Below are 17777 nucleotides of genomic sequence, written 5' to 3' on the forward strand. Positions count from 1 at the left end.
CAGGGACAGAGCATACATGCCATTTGCAAGCAAGAGCACAATATAAGTCTGTGTCAGGTGCTAAAAGTGTGCCATAACTGGCTGCTGGTAGAACTGAGTCAGACAATTAACATCACGGAAGTACAGGTACGTAAATAGATCTAGGACAGTAACAACAAAGGCTATTCGGGTCTATATTATAAAGCCAAAAGCTCTAAAGAGCGAATACAAGTACATCGACATATAAAGAACGATGTACAAAAATAGCGAAACACGTATTGAGTGAAAATCAAAACACCAAACGTGTTTCTTGAAACAACAGAGCCATGCAGGTATACATAAATTAAGTAAATAAAACTAAAATAATACACTTTTGCAGCCCACTGTTTCTGGTACATACAGGCTTCGTGAGATTCCATGTACTGTTATACAACTTATGATAACAGAAGACAGTCAATAGTTTGTTGAGTTTGTTGGATTATCATAGCTAGTCACCATGTAACTTCTCCATCAAAGTCATGCACAAATACAATTACATTGAACCATGTATGAAAAAATGGTTATAAAAATGTGGTCAGCTTGAGGAATATTATTCTTGAAGGGCATGGTGGTCTTGTCTGTTAACCCTTTTTCAGCTATAACATAAGCTACTAGAGGAAGCATGCATAGCATAACAAAAGAAAATCCTATACACATAGGCAGAATACATTACAAGCATTCATTAATACAGTAGAATGCAAGAAAGCACACAATACAGAGTAGAAGGTAAGACAATGTCGAACAAAAATGTGATAATGTATTTAACTATGCACTTTTATACAATATAAAATATATAAATTTAAATTCAGATGAGAACATCAAATTGAAGTGTGCAAATGCATTTTTGGCATATGAGATTTGTCTACTCAACCATTATCGCAATAGTATAGGTTTGCTGCTTTCATATTTCATTCGGGAGATGGTTCCATAAGGCAAGCCCTAGTTCTGTATCCCATAGCTTTTTATTTTGGAATGAGGTTGGGCAAAGATAAGGTTCCCATTGTGGCTATTTCTGAAAGGGTAACTATCAGTGATTGGAGCTAAATTAGCTACCTTATTTTAAATAGTAAAGTTCTTAAGAGAAAAGAAGTCCAACTTGAGACTGGAAGGCATTTAAGGCTCTACAGGAGGCCATGGTGAATTGTACATGTATCAGCCTTTAATACAATCCTCCATATTTTGTTTTCAACTACATGTATCCATTGAGTACTACTAGTGATGGGGGACTATATGTTAATACAGCAAATGTAAACTTCAAATGATGCTCTTGCTAATAATTCCAAATGAGCAAGATATTAAGAACCATCTGTCTGCAATTCTATGTTAGCAACTTTGCTGTTACCTGTTCTTGCATCATTGATGTCCAGGTTGTATAATGCTGGTTTACATTTTTTTTTTGCAGCGGTGACAAGCAATGCAATAACACAGAATCTGTGCTCCAAGGGACAAGAAGTCTGGTGCTATGATCTTGAAACTGCAGCTGCATGTGGAAAAGTGTCATACTGCACTCAGTATGTGTGGCAAACATCTGGACAGGTAGTGGTGACTGACAGTTTTTAAATATCACTTTAACTCACTTAAAAAGTTAATATAACACCGGGTTTTACACTGATATGAATTTTCCAAACAATAATCAGCAAAAAAAACCTCTAATTTCTGACATTATTAATGACAGTAACCCTCAGTGATTTATCAGAACATCAAAAATTTACAAGGGACAGGCAAATATATCAGACATTTTCAGGGACATTTTAGTATAATCAGGGACAGTCCAGAGGTGCAGCAGGCAGAAATGACATGCTCCTCTAGTTGAAGGTAAAACAGCTTTTAAAAGCTGTTAAATGCTTCCTTCTGCCATACTTTCTGATTATAAATGGGGCATAGTGAAGTTCTAACAGTTTTCAAAAGCCATTTGACCTTCTGCTTCCTTCCTTTCTTTGCCAGTCAGCACTATCTACTGTTAATCCCTGGTGTGATATCTGATCTTAACAGTTCCTTAACAAGGTTTTAATTACCCCAGAACCTTACCTAAAGTAGGCGAAGGGGGGCAGCTGCTCTGGGGGCAAGGTTTTACTAAACATGATCAGCAGTTGCTGATGGGGTGGTATTGTAGGGGTCTATGCTTCACCATCAAATTGGCTAACCACCGAGTGGCTGAACATTGAACAATAAGCATCAAAAGTTCACTCAGGAAACTTTCATTTCTTCAGAAGGGGAAGTAAATACTTGTCTAACACTTCCCCATCTCACACATGAAAGTGTTTCACACCCACCAAGGTGGGGGGCTTCACCCCCAATACCACCCTTGCTATATATACCAACTTCGAGACCGCACTACACTGGAGAAAAGGGGATTGAAACTCCATGTGAGACGGGGAAGTATTTAACAAGTAGTTACTTACCCTGTCAATGAAATGAAGGTTCGGTGAGGGATCTTTCGATGCTTAGTGTTTGATGTTTATCCATTCAATGGGTAGTCCATTTGATGGCCAACAATAGACGTGCATTGTACTGTCAACATTCAGAAATGATACTGTATTTGTGATCTGAAATGCACTGAAATGCTGAAGTCTTACATGTGTGGCTATAGCAAGCTGCTTGTTACATTTGCAGCAGAAGCTTTTTTGCATGTGTCTTCAACTCATAGAGAAGAAATTTTTTTTATGATTTTGCTGCTTTGCTTAGAATTAAGATACACTAGGTCAAGAGGCTGCACCAGGTGCTATATAAGCTTCCTACGGATCTGAATCAAACCTAAGCTCTGTTTAGTGCAGGTCTCAGCTAGGGAAATGCTAAACAAGTTTTCCTTTTTACCCGTTTTGGAGTATAATCATGGCACTTCATGCATTGCTGCACTTGTTAAAAAACTGAGGCTGGCATTGCACTTATCAATGGCAAGGCCTGTAGTGGGGTCCTTTTCTCAAGTGAGTCATACACTGTTTGTTGTGGCACCACATTAAAGGACTAGGAGAACTGCGTAGTGTCAGCAACAGGAATCATACACAGATGACCTTAATTTGTTCTCAGTCTAAATGACAGACAGAAAGGGATGACAATGACAATAATGTACCTTACTGAGGAAAAATAAGTGCAAGAACAACTACAAAGTCTTTAACCTTTTAACAAAATGTCACATACCTCTCAATCTCTTAGCACAACAATTCTAAACAATTCCAAAAATAATGGGGGGGGGGGGGTAAAGACCCGAAATTAGAAACAAATTTTAGATAGTGCTTTTATTAACCTAGAACATTGCTAGAAGAAGACAATTTGCTTTAGCATACATTTTCTGAAGGCTATGAATTCTGAAGCTGAAATGGCTGTCATTGACTGCAGTTCCCAGTCAGTGTTTTGCCAGAAACACACATCCACAAAATCCACATTTTATGAAGAGCAGATCAAAATGTATAAGGCAGAAATTTAGACATTCTGTGAAATTTTGGACAGTTGAAAGGTATGGAAAAAGGATAAAGTAAGATGGGAAAGAGAGAGAAGCAAGTTTTTTAATACAAAGATGTGATAAATGTAAATAGCTGTCTCCCTATATGTTTAGTAGAGGTGAACAGAAATAATGAAACAGGTTACAGGCACAGATAAATATAGACAATGCACTCTTCTTATTCAATGCTCGAATTACATAAGTGAACCGGTAACACTGGATTTGAATCCAAGACAATCAACATACTGTGCTGGTGTCACTGCCATTGGATTAACAAAAGCCTCTGGACAAGGACATGGCGAGTTTTGTCTTTAGAGCCTTATCTCTTCTCTTTAGCTAGGAACCCCACAGCTTAGTGATTAAGGTCAAATTACACAAAGACACAGACATTCACCAAAAAGCACACACAGACACTGAAAGATACAGATACGTGCTCGCACACACACGTGCACACGCACGCATGCGCACACACACACACACACACACACACACACACACACACACACACACACTCATAGACACGCACACATGCCCACACACACATACACACACACACACATGCACACGCACACACACGCACACACAGACACACACACACACACACACACACACACACACACACACACACACACACACACACACACACACACACACACACAAAGCTCTCTACTTAGGCTCTGTTTGAATCATAGAAGTGAAAGTATAATATTAGTTTTTATTTGGGACTTGACTCCAAGACCTCTAGCTGTAGGGATAATGCTGTTAAGGAAGACTCAACACCTATTTGCCCAGTGGCTATTGTTGATCCAGCAGAAGTGACACCACCCTGGTAGGTTGGAGAGCTTGAGTTTGAGTCCCATGATTCAGAAATTAATGGATGCATTTTAAAAGGTGTTTTATGCACATGTTTAAGTGCTGGAAACAGAGAAATGTGAAAAGTTTGTGGGTGAAAGTAAAAACAGAAAACTAAAAAGCAGATTGGTGGGGCTCTTATTTGGTATAATGTAATATATTTATAAATCCATGTTCTCTGGCACTGTAGTCTAAAACACATAATCTTGATTTATTTACATAAACATTTTTTCCTAAGAAAAAACTTTTCTAGCCTATTTTCTTTCTAATTCGAAGATGGTTTATAATACAAAGTTAGTGGTCAAAAGCTTAGATCAACAACTAATAGTGTCCTAGCTATTGTAAAAGGCAGATACGCATATAATTTATTTTTTATCTCTTTGTTTTCTGTTGTAGGATATTGTAGAAGAGAAGCTACATCTCCTCTGTAAACCTTGTATTAAAATCACAAAGAAGCTGAAGGAAAAAGTGGCTAACACAACCACATTGGTAAGTCTACAGAAATCAGGATCTCTTGCATAATTTATTATGAATCTAATGTCAGATATTACTTAATTCTCTTTGTTACAAATGCACTATTACATAACAGAGGTATGATAAACCTATGGAGTGGTAGAAGCAAAACTAGAACTCAAACAAATAATTTCAGGAATAACCACCTGCTATAATTAAATTGATCCTGGAGATAAACATATTATAGATATAGTTAAAAATGACTTTAAGTCAGCATCCCAAGTCTCCACCATGCCAGACACACTGAAATATTTGTTGTTAGTTGTGATTATCTGTTTCCTCTACACTAGAAATAATCGATCCATTGCTAGTACCATTCACATTTTTTGGCCTTCATGTACGAGATCATGATCTACCTCTAATAGTTATTTTCCAGCAATTTGAAAGCTTTTATTTTAGCATAGACATTTTCATCTCCTTTATTACACAATTTATAATCATTAATATTTTTATGTTCAAGAACACAAAAACCCAAATGGTCCACCATGGCAATAAACACTTTATTAGACCAAAGGTAAAAGGATAAGCACTTTCGAGTATAACTCTTCTTCATATCCATGGAAACAAATTCTACTATACTCCTTTTAAAAGAATTAAATGAGGAGTATAGCAGAGTTTTTTATCATGGATATGAAGAAAAGTTATACTCGAAAGTGCTTATCCTTTTACCTTGGGTCTATTAAATTGTTTATTGCCGTGGTGGGCCATTTGGGTGTTTGTGTTCTTGGACTTTATTTTCTCTACCTTATTGGTCCTTTAGTTCTTCCATGCCTGGTTTTACTCATTTGGAATATTTTTAGGTTCATTTTTTTGTTTGCATTTCTTCACTGTGTTATATTTAAAGGCTGTTTCATGTATCCACTCAGGGCTAGAACTAATCATATGACTGCTCCATGTATCCATTATCCATCATGCACTACTGTAGGTCATCATAGCTGCCACATGTGCTTATCACAATGTAGTGTAGCGTCAATTACGTACCTTACTTATCCATTGGTCCTTACCTAGAATTGGCTGCAGTACTGCTTCTTTGAGATCTGGGCAGAATATGGTCACAGTATGGTTAATATGTTTACCAAGTGTTAACATCAGACTTTAAAAGGCAGCTCATCACAAAAATAGGAAGAGAACAATTCTTATTTATTGTGTGGGGACTTATGCCACTATTTACAGTCTGGCACCTGTAGAAGGAGAGTTGCCATTTGAAGCAACTACTTAAAGACCTGTCCAAATGGTTTGTAAAAGTCAGCAGTTAGAAAACTTCAGCCTTTAATTAGTGTGTTATGGCAAGCTTCAACAAAATAAAAATTTAAGTGATACTCTTGTTTGATATCTACTGAAAAAAAACTAATCTCTCCAAATTGCAATCACAAAAAGGTGTCTCATTTCTAAATTTTAACTATGTTACAATATATTTTCTTCACTGGTGCAGAAACAAGTTACCTTGCTTCAGGTAAGTCAAAGAGCAGCCGCTAATTTCCCAGGGATGTAGATGTGTTGTAAATTGAACTCCCCAAAAAACAATCAGATTTTTTTTATGTGAATCTGTCTGTGTGTATGTATGGCTCTATGACAGGTCATCACAACTTCAACTCAATGAACGGCAACTGATAGAACACAACTTGTCAATCAGCAGCCAATTGAAAAAAAGAACAAACCTTGTTTTTTACAGGGAGGCAAGCCCCCCTTGCACCCTCTATGTGTGGGGTTGCACCTCTCCACACCCACCTGCTAATTATACATACCAACTCCATCATTATACTACAGTGAGGAGAGGGTAAACTCCTCAATCCCCACTGTACTGCGATCTTGCACAAAGCAACTGTCAGCACAAGTGAACAGCTGATTTTTTATCAGCTCTGCAGACAGTTTTCTGGGTTTGGCAAGTTTACATCCAACAACTTGTCAGGAACCCATATATATATATATATATATATATATATATATATATATATATATATATATATATATATATGCATACACATATGTGTAACTTGTCAGGAACTCATACATTCATACATATTTATATATATATATATATATATATATATATATATATATATATATATATATGTGTGTGTGTGTGTGTGTGTCTGTATATATATATATATATATATATATATATATATATATATATATATATATATATATATATATATATATTATTTGTTGAGAAAAACATCTATCATTAAATTTTGGCAAAAGTTTTAATTTATTGTAATATTATTTTAAGAAGGAAGCCTTGAACCAAATCTTGGAGAAGTTTTTATAATAAAATTAATCATTGCATGCATCCATTGTTTGGGTGACAGTAGATCGCGTTGTACAAAGTGCTTAATACTACTTTCCTTTTCTACAAGTGAGAAAAATCCAGCAGCTGCAAAACTTGAAATGTGCTCACCGACAAGTGGGGACATGACATTTAGACTGAAAGACCCATCATTTTTTTTCAGTTTGGACATTTGCTCTCTATCCTTTTGCACTCACCTGGTAACCACTCATGGGGTGGTTGAATATCATTTAATGGAACAGATTTAAATTGTCCTTTTGCAAAACATAGTTATTCATTGTATGTTCTTAAGATTAATGACACAATACTACACTGTGCACCAGGCATTCAATTCTTTTTAAGTAATAGAGAAGTTTCTGTGGTTTAGGCAAACCTTTCAACCTCTTAGCACAAGAAATCTAGACAAAGCCTACAATAATAGTGTGAGGAGGCAAAGGCACAAAAACAGGGACAGATTTTAAATATTACTCTTATAAACTTAGAAACTTGCTAGAATAATAGGTTTAGTGTTAATATGCATTTTCTGAAGGTTATGAAGTCTGAAACTCAAATATCTGTCATTATTTATTGATTTCAACCCTCAGTGATTTGTCAGAAAACTACAAATTTTATGAGGAATAGACCTAAAATATGAGGCAAAAATCTGGGCATTCTGCAAAAATCTGGACAGTTAAGTGGTGTGGGTTTAGGGAACATTTTGAAGCTGCCTGGACCAGTGTATTTTGTTAAACATGTCATGTTGAGCAGACAACTGGTGGACAGTTTCATTTATGTATACATTGAAAGTTACCACTTTGTTGCATTTATTTACCACTTTCACATTTCCACAAAAGGTGTTCTCTTGGGTCTTCTTCAAAGTATAGAAAGACCACATCAGAGAAGACCATATTATTGAGATAACATTGCCGAGTCCCAAAACATTGAAAACCTGGAACTGTGAAAACTAATCCTGAGAACAGAACCACTTGGCCACCAGGACAAAAAAAAAACAAAAAACGCAGCAATTAAAATCCACTGGGGGGGGGGCTTTGCCACCCCCACTGCCTCGATGAGGGGGGCTGCAGCCCCCAACCCTACCTAAATATACCAACTCAGAGCTTGCACTACGGTGGGGGAAAGGACAAGGTTCACAATGGTGGCCAAGTGGTTCTCTTCCCGGAGTTATTTTTCGCAGTTCTGGGTGTTCGATGTTTTGAGCATTCGGTGTTTTGAGTATTCGGTGATGTTGTGCCTATGATATGGTCTTCACTGATGTGGTCTTTTGATACTTTTAGGTAGACACCTCCCCTTACCATTTTTTTGAGTTTCTGAAAAGTTTCTCAAAATTATATTGTGTGTCAATTTCTCACTATAATTTAAAAAAATAAATTTTCTACAATCATTTCAATATATTTCTGTAGCTGAAGAGAACATTTCTCATGGTAAATATATTCTACGAAGCCTGTAAACCAACAGAACTCCCTTCTAGTAGTTTTCTCTGAATTCCTTCAATCAACCAGATGTATCTCTGTCGAGAAATTAAATAAATGAACAATAAAATGGCAGCAACCACCACGTAGTATAGTCCAAGGTTTAATCACTTAAAACAGCATAAAATGACATAAAAACAGAGCAAAAATACTGGCGTGTAAGTGCTTTCAGGCTGATGCCCTACATCAGACAATTTACTAAAAAATTCAAACAGTTCGAATAGTGAATTGCAACCAATCAAATGTCAATAATTTATCCACCTTTTCTTTAAAGCTGGCTTAAGGGGAATGACATCCTGGGCATCTATGAGCTGTTAGCTCTACAATCCATCTTGATTCCTGATACTGTTTCATTCACCAGCCCCCCCCCCCCTTAAACTCTTGTGTATGCTCTGTATAACTGTAAACTTAAAAATCATTTCCTGGAAATTGGTGAATGTGTTGATATAAAGCATTGTGAGAGCCCCTGTACTCCTTTGAGAAGAACATAACCTCCACATCACCTTAGCCAGATATGCTAACTCCATGGGTGGCCATGCGCAGGGGAAAGATAACCAGTTAGAAAGAGGTGAGAGCATTTACCGGTGCAATAGTGTTCTTAATACCCCTTTAAATCAATGGGAAGCACTGCCTGGGAATTGTAAATCCAAAGAATTGTTACCTGATGAATTATATCTGACAAGTTACATTTCATTATAATGTAGAGAAGCCAAATAAATATCAGTTAGATAGAAGAATCTACTTCAGAAAGTCTTCATGATGAATGTAAGTCTTAATTGATTTCTTGAAATAATTCGCAGTGGGCTACTGCCTTAACAGAAAAGGAATATAATCTAGATACCTGGGCTCAAAATGAAAGTAACTTTGTCCACAATTAGAAGCAGCTTCTTGCAGGTTGAGCAGAGGGAGCAAGGTGACTGTACAGAACTTGTATATCTTGAAGTGAAAGAAAACCAGGCAATGTAGGGTTGGTATGTTAGCAACTGGGCATCATAATGTATCCTGTAGGCAACTGGCATCAAGTGCAGGCTTTTTAACACAAGACTAATATATGCAAAGTGACTTGTGCTTACAGAAGGCAAGCATCATCATTCTGTATCTTACTGCAGATAGCCCAGGGCATCAACGTTGACAGCATCACAGCAGTCCAGCTGCAAAGAGACAAATGCATGTATAACCCTTCTAATATCATCTGAAAAAAATCATATGTTTTATCTATGCAATATCTCCTCCACCACCAGATGAAAGAAAGAACATTTAACACTGGTTGTTTATTTTCCTTGAATGTCAGCTCATTCTCAATAATAATGCCAAGACTACACTCCAAGAAACAACATCTAACATGTTACCCCCATACATTATAATGCCAGAAAGAGATGGGATGTTGAAGAGATTTAAGATGGCATGGAAACAACAAGTTTCAGCCTTGCTTAGGTTAAGATTACTTGAGTAGTGCTTCTCCAGTTATGCACCATGTCTAGACAGTCTTCAAGTACTGACAGACTGGCCACGATCATGATAGAGTGAGAGATAGTCATGAGCATAAACACAGCTGGGATAACTTATACCTTTTCAATTTATGGCTTCAACTAGTGAAAACAGATACACTGTGAAAAAAGCCCTTGAGTGTGCCCTGAGTAAACCCAGACTGACAAGGATAGCTTTAGAAGAAATTAATTCCAGAGCATGTCTTCTCTGTACTGCCCTAACTGTAAGAACCAACCATTTCAGTATAGTGAAAACAAGCACCAGTAGAGCATCTGACCAGGTTATAATAAAATGACTGATTCCTCATCATAAGAAGGCAATTAACAACTATAGTAACAACTATGGAGGCATGCATCTCATTACTGTGCTGTCTCCAGAAACTCAAAAAGACCAAGGACATCAGGAGAAATTGAAAATATTTTAAGCTGCAGTACAACTTCCTTTCTAATAACCAGTCCAATAAATGGCAGGTTAGGGACAGGTGAACAACATCCAAATGTAAGATAGTTTTCATATTGACGGGGGTTATTAATGGATCTTTTAATTTAGATAGAAACCCTTCCATCTTCACTAGCTCACACTCAGAGAATGAATGTGTCTTCCACCTAACAAGACAGGGTAGCAGAAGCATTTACAGGGCGGGATGGAGGGGGAGGTCCCTCAAGCGCAAGATAGCAGGGCATGAAATTCTCAGTGTACTGATACTGCATTTGCCAAAATGCTTAGGTGCTCCACTTGTAGTGAAGTGTATGGCGTAGTTTAGTATCAGTATTCAGAAATGAATGCAGGCAAACTTTAATGCTGTTAATGCCGTTGTACTTAGCTTTAAAAAGCTATTTGTTACATGGCTTGCTACTTTGCTAAGGAGAGCCAGAATGGAGAAAGAGTTGAGGAACACAGATTATGATGAGCAAAGAATAGAGTGGACCAGGCCTGCAGTACCAAATCTGGGAAGGGATCTTTTTTTTTTCTTTTTTTCACTTCTTAGTTTAGAATTGAGTGGTGCAAATTTAGGGAATGACACTGAATGATAGATGAGGAGGCTACAGCTCTGAAGGGTGAAATGCACAACCTGTCAACAGTGTGCAATAGCTTAGCTAGTTAGTCTGATGTGAAATAAATCTCCCTAGTCAAGAACATCGCCTACTCATGGGAGATCAAGCCTAACCTTGTACATTGGAATGGATGTGAGCTTCTACTGAGACTGTAGTCGGTAGTCATTTTGCCTCAGAAATCAAAGTTCAAGTTTTGTGAGTCCTGAATGAGACTAGATGTACCTGAACTGGGAACAATGACATAACACAGCAATAATGGCTTAGGTATAAACTTCCAACAGAGTATTCAGATCATTCATATCTCACTGTTACAGGAGCAGATCCAGATAGGGGACTGGATAATCCCTTGTTATTCTACCCAAATTCTATCACCAGACCAACTCTTGATCCGGTACATTAATAAGGGAAGCTTCACCTGGAATTGGAAGAAGCAGGAGTTAGCATATCTGGTTAAGGTGGTGTAGAGGTAACATTCCCCACAAAGGAGTACAGGGATTCCCTCTGGCAAAAAAAAAAAAAAAAAAAAAAAAACACAGAACTGAATTTGTGCTTTTATAGATAGTTGACTTTTGACTTTTCATCCAGTTCTGATCAATTCCACTACAAGTCTGAGGTCATGATACCTGAATACAATATCAAGCTTATTGAATGGTGGTGGATATTGAGTTTTGTGGGCTGCAACAATAATAAAATTAATAAACTCCAGATTCATCATCAAGAGGAATTTCATTGGAAGAACTAATAACTTATGGTATTCTCGAATGCTGAAGTCACCCACAAATAACTTATTTGGTTTGCCCAACACGTGGTCACGGAGACACTCCCTTAAGTATTATAAAATTATGTTAATTATTATTATGCTTTGCCTATATATTTTTAATGATTTTCTCTATTATTATTATGCCATCTGTAGTAAATGTAATTCTTAGTCAAAATTAACAGTGCAGTGGTGCAGCAGTTAGCATTGTCACTTCACAGCAACATTTTCTCCAATTCAATTCTTGACTGGGGTGCCTTTTGTAAGGAGTCTGCATGTCCTCCTTGCATTTGTGTGGGTTTCCTCCCATATTCTAAAGATATGTGTCTGGAGCATTTCTCCCTGGACCATGTGCTCTGTCCCAGTTAGACTTTCCTGGTAAACAAATGTTAAATAAATAACTGTCACACTAGCCTAAGACATGACTAAAAAATGGTGTTTGGGCCAACACAGCTAACAAAGAAAAGTACCTTTATTTCACAAGGTGGACAGAATATGAAGAAAATTCTTCAGCGTATTTCATCTTATAGGATTGGATATTTAGACTTCCTCCAAGGAGGGTCGGAAATGGAAAGCTGTCCCCAACTCCCAGATCTGCCATGTCTGGGCAACATACAATGGACAGATCTGGTAGCTCAAGTCTCCATACTTGATGATTTCAGCCATAAAAATATTAGATGCTCCTCTCAGGTAGCCAAAAGTTGTCCTTCGATGTTGAAACCAATATTCATGAACATGTAAGGAAACTTTGTAACTTTAATAAGATGTTAATATTTCAGAACACTTGCAAAGCTTGTAGTAAACTTACTTGTCCCAGAATAGCCCCCATTCAAAATTAGAGTCAGTCACAGTAATAAAAGTCTGAGAAAATATCACAGTCATCAGGCTTGGGATGATATATAATGAACAATAAGGCTGATTCTTATTGTTATCAGCTTCATATATAAGCCACAGAAAGTACACAGAAGGTACACAATTGACAAGATAGATGACAACTCCAATGTCCACAGGAACTACTCATTATTAGATCTGCCAGAGAACCACTCCATATTTTAAAATAGATATATTTACAAATATACACATATTCTTTTAGGATTGGGTTTAAGCTTATTATGCCTACTTATCCCATAACACCTACCTGTTTCTTGTTTGTAAATCTAAATCTGAGTATTCTCTTATATTAAAGGGCAATGAGTTTCACAGCTTAAAAAAACTCTTTTTGACAACAAAGTAATGGATTTATTTATTCAGTCTTTACTGATGTTACTAGTTTGACATTTGTATGATTATATCATTTACTCAGTCTCAACGTTACTAAAAATAACTATCTTAGGAGAACAGTGAGGGTGGCAGGTTGTAAATTATAAAACAACAGAAAGGGCTAGGAAGTGTATACATCAAAATCATAGACTATTCAAGGGTACTACAGGGCCTAGATTTCCTAGAACTTGAGCAATTGGATTTTGATGACAGTGATCTCTTATAGTAGAAGGCTTACCTCCTCTTAATAACCAAGTCCTTTATCTTGAGTGAAATTTGGGATACAGCCTAAATCATTTCCCCATAAATGAAAAATGATAACTTGCATCTCTCCTATTTGTTATATACTCAGTTCAAGATTATGTGGCATTGCAGTCACATCATTCAGCCCTGACACTTGCAATGTAGCTTCTAGCTTTCAGGATCAAACCTCAACTGTTTATCACCAGAGCACACTGTTGCCCATTTCTTCATCCAGTGCATGAAGGCATGACCTAGCAAAATTATCCTTTTACAACCTGGAAAAAAGCAAAATTCCATTAGTATTGCTATGTATTTTTTGATGTGTGCTATATCATTTGTCTGTCAAATGCCTCTCTTGCAGTACTTCTCTCCCTCATTTTCCCCCTTCTTGCTTCTCTCTCTCTACTTTTGTGCTTTTTATTATTTAACATGCACCATGCAGGCACTACAGGACCATCACATGACTTGCTTGATTGTATCTTGTGCCTAAAAGTCATCTTACCCTTCCTTCCGGTATGATTTTTTTTTTTATTTTGGTGTAGCTCCTGTTTGGTAACAGCTATTGCCAATACTTTTGCATAGGTATTTTATTTCCTATTATGAGATCACTTAATTCATATGTTTTAGGCAACCTATTAAATTAATATCTAGGTATGTACACTGGGTGTCGTGGGTACATAAAGAAAGAATCTGTTACACTCTACTTCAAATAGCCAAACCTATTATTATATTAGAAATTAAGAAACTGGACACACAAGTTGAGAGTTTATGAAGTAATATAAGTATGAATGATGTGAATGGTTAATTAAACCCAGTTACTTCTGATTTCTGATGACACGTTCTTGATTTTACTAATACAGACATGAATGATAAATGACAGGAAAACAAACCTACTTTCTAATGTTTCTAAATAACAAAAAAAGAAGAAGAAGGAAGGTGGTCAGCAGTTAAAAAAATAAGAAAAAAAAGAAACTTGACTTTAAATCAAAAAGAGTCCTAGAGAATACAGATGAAGCTGGGATGGGGGGGGGGGGGGGGACAAATACCCAGTGCTGGATAATAATTTATCCATAGCAGAAAGTATAAATTCAAAAACTGAGCTTATCATTGCCAATGAAGGATATAATTCATTTGTTAGTGTGGAGCAGGATAACAAAACTCTGCATGATGAGGTTATGGTAGTAACAGATAGTAACAGATAATAGCATGCAAGATGAGGTAACTCAAACTGATGAGGTCAGTACAACAGTAGATAGTAATAAGGAAACTGAATAATAACGATTACATGGAAGCTCTGGAGTCAGGAAATATACTTTATCCAGAAGTACTAGTACTGAATAAAGACAACAAGAACAGAGCTTGTACTATAAGTAACTATTTTGAAGATGATTGGTAAAAGGCCACAGGTAATAAAAAATAACACAAAAGAGCTTTTGTTGGGCAGTACCTAGGCAATTTTGCCCCAGCAATTACAAATGAGATTATAGGTCACCAAAATAATAGTGTAGATTGCAATCATGAAAATGAAATAGTGATAATAGTGGACTCCATTCTCAAACCAATACTGAAATTATTGAGCAACCAAGATAATGGTAAATTAGCATTTCTTCTTTATCAGGTTTAAAGTTCCTTGAGCTTATTGACTTGGTAAAAAAGGCTATTGATAGTTACACTTAAATATAGTCATATTGTAACACATGTTGGAACCAACAGTCTGTTGCATACTCTTTTGAATTTTACGAAAAATGCTATTTTATACTTAATTGAGAAAGTAGAAATGGCTGCTGTGAAACTAGTTCTAAGGGAAATTATTCCCCCAATGAAATGACTATCAATATGCAAAAGTTCATCTATTTGATAACTGATTAATAACTGATTAAGACAACTGTGTTTAGTGTATAATATTCAGTTAATAACATATTTGGAAAAAATTGTTTTGGCTATCTGTAGATTTGCACAACACAGGCTTCATCTGAGTTGATTTGGGCCAACAATAATCTTTTTAGAATCTCTGAAGTTCACAGTAAGTCCATTATTGGAATTTAAATTGCTATTCGAACAATTCTCAGAGTTTGATGTCTAAGGGAGTTTAAGTGAGGAGCATTGCAGCAATCAAGGATTACAAAATCATTGCAGTTCTGTAAATTTATGCATTCCAGAGTACACAAAATATAATTATCTGAGGAAGAATTCTACAGGCTGAAGAATGTCATTATTGATATATCATACCCTTGATTCTAGTTTAGTACAAGTAAACAAACTGAATGTGTGACAGTTCAGGTAAAAAATATTTTGAGAAACAAGGTTATTGCATTAGTACAATGTTATAGGTCTCCAAGTGTGGACGATTACAGCTATTGGAATTTTTTGTCTGAACTAGATCTGTTTTTCAATGCAAATAATATTCTGCTGGGAGATTTGAGTAATCATTATGCGAAGGTATATTCTCTTATTTCATGTAATGTTTCAACTAAATTAAAATGCTTGCAACAGACATCCCTGACTAGATAGGTAATATACGTGTTTTCACTTCACTGGCATCCTCTGATTATGTCTAAGTTGTATTTGATTTATCTGTGACATTCATCTGTAATTTCTTCCCAAACAAATAACTATGATCTTATAGATTACAAGTGTTTAATTTAATCATTAAATAAAATTGATTGGGATAGTCATCTGAGAATACTTTTAGATATGACACTTTAGAAGGAATCTTGTGTAACAGTGCTAAGAGGGCCACAATGCAAATCATTTAAATTAAGAAAAATCTTACCTTTAGGTAAAGCTTTCATCTGCATAAATTATATAAGAATGGAAATGGCTATGGGTTAATGTACAAGAAACACCCTAATAAGTTTCATAAATGAATGTTAAATAAATGTAGCAGGGAGTGGAAATATCAAATCAAGTATGACAAAATACGCATGAAAATAGATTAGTTGAGGACTCTAACAATAAGCAAAAGTTCTATAAATACTCAAATGTTATTAGTAACAAAGCTCCAACATTAAGTTCAGTAGAAGTGTATGGTGCTATTATAAGGGAGCATAACTTTATTACTAACATGCTTGATAGGTATTTTGCAAATAATTATTTGAATAACATAACTAACAGAACAGTTGATACACATTTGAAGAATAGCCAAAAAGTATCATGTCCAACAATAATTCATGATATTTTAAGAGCTGTACTACAAAATATTAATAAATCAGCTACTATGGGCCTCGACAGAAACCATATGGTACTTCTTGCAAATTTATTGAACACAGTAAAACATCTATTGCATAGTATTTTCAATAAATGTTTATAAACAAGTACTGTTTTACATTCATGGATGCAATCCCATTTATAAGAAAGGTAATTGATCTGATGTGCCAAACTATTGTCTTTAAGTTTAGCATCTATTTGGTGAAAGTGTTTTTAAATATGTCTTACTATTATTTTAGATACAGAAATTAATTTTAAACTGTAGTACATCTTTCAACATGGCTTTATCCAGGGGCATCCGACTATAACTAACTTGCTAGGTTTCTATGATAAAATTACTAAAGCCTTAAATTTAGGTTTAAGTGTTGCTGTGATCTATTTGGCTTAACCAAGTCTTTTGATCGATTTTCATACTCTCTGAGCTCTAGAGTATTACAGGATTTACAAATTCATTTATCTAGATGGATTATTAAGTGGCTGTCTGGCAGGTGTCAGATAGTTACGATTCAGGGAACAGAGTCTGACTTTGCTGGAATTATATCCAGGGACTTGCTGCTACTGATTTTGGGACATATTCTATTTAATGTAGTATTTGGCATTATACCCATATATTGACATTGCTGAATCTAAAAACACACGGATGATTGCAAGATTGCTCTTTGTGAATAGCAAGAATGGTTTTGCAATCATTAATTCTTATATGTCTAAAACAGGAAATGGGGCCAACATTTTGCATTTACAGTTCATTGAGAATAAGTACAACGTTACATTTTTGGGAAACTGGATAAGAAAGTCCTTTCAATATTTTCTCATCTGTATTATCAGAAGTTAGCAGTTATAAATATTTGGGTTTCATAATTTCTGCTAAACTTTCATTCAAAACTCATGCTGAAACTATGTAATGCAATGTGTTGATGAAATTAGGTTTTATATACAAAAATGTTATCATAACATATGTCAAATGCATAATAACATTGTATAAAACAAATATATTAGACCAGTTCTTGAATGTAATAGCATCATTTGTTCATAAAATGCTGGTCATCTTAATGGTATGTAGCAGGTACAAAGGAGGTTTACTAAAATATATTAATACTTAAGGATCTGGATTACATGAACAGGTTTCAAGTTATGAATTTATATTCCATACACTTTAGATATATTAACAGTAGGCTGCTGTTTGCTT

The 17777-nt window shown here is 35.8% G+C and overlaps 1 protein-coding gene across 2 annotated transcripts in view; it reads left to right on the forward strand.

Moving 5' to 3' along the window:
- Positions 1–17777, forward strand: part of LOC122810944 (prosaposin-like) — a 101744-nt gene that overhangs the window by 11020 nt on the left and 72947 nt on the right. For both annotated transcript variants that reach the window (XM_044082472.1, XM_044082473.1), the window contains exons 2-3: positions 1421–1554; positions 4706–4798. In XM_044082472.1, coding sequence (XP_043938407.1) covers positions 1421–1554; positions 4706–4798 — 227 coding nt within the window. The remainder of the gene's footprint in view (positions 1–1420; positions 1555–4705; positions 4799–17777) is intronic.

The sequence above is a fragment of the Protopterus annectens genome, chromosome 9.part0, assembly GCF_019279795.1.
Source record: "Protopterus annectens isolate FY-2018-M chromosome 9.part0, PAN1.0, whole genome shotgun sequence".
Lineage (NCBI taxonomy): Eukaryota > Metazoa > Chordata > Ceratodontiformes > Protopteridae > Protopterus > Protopterus annectens.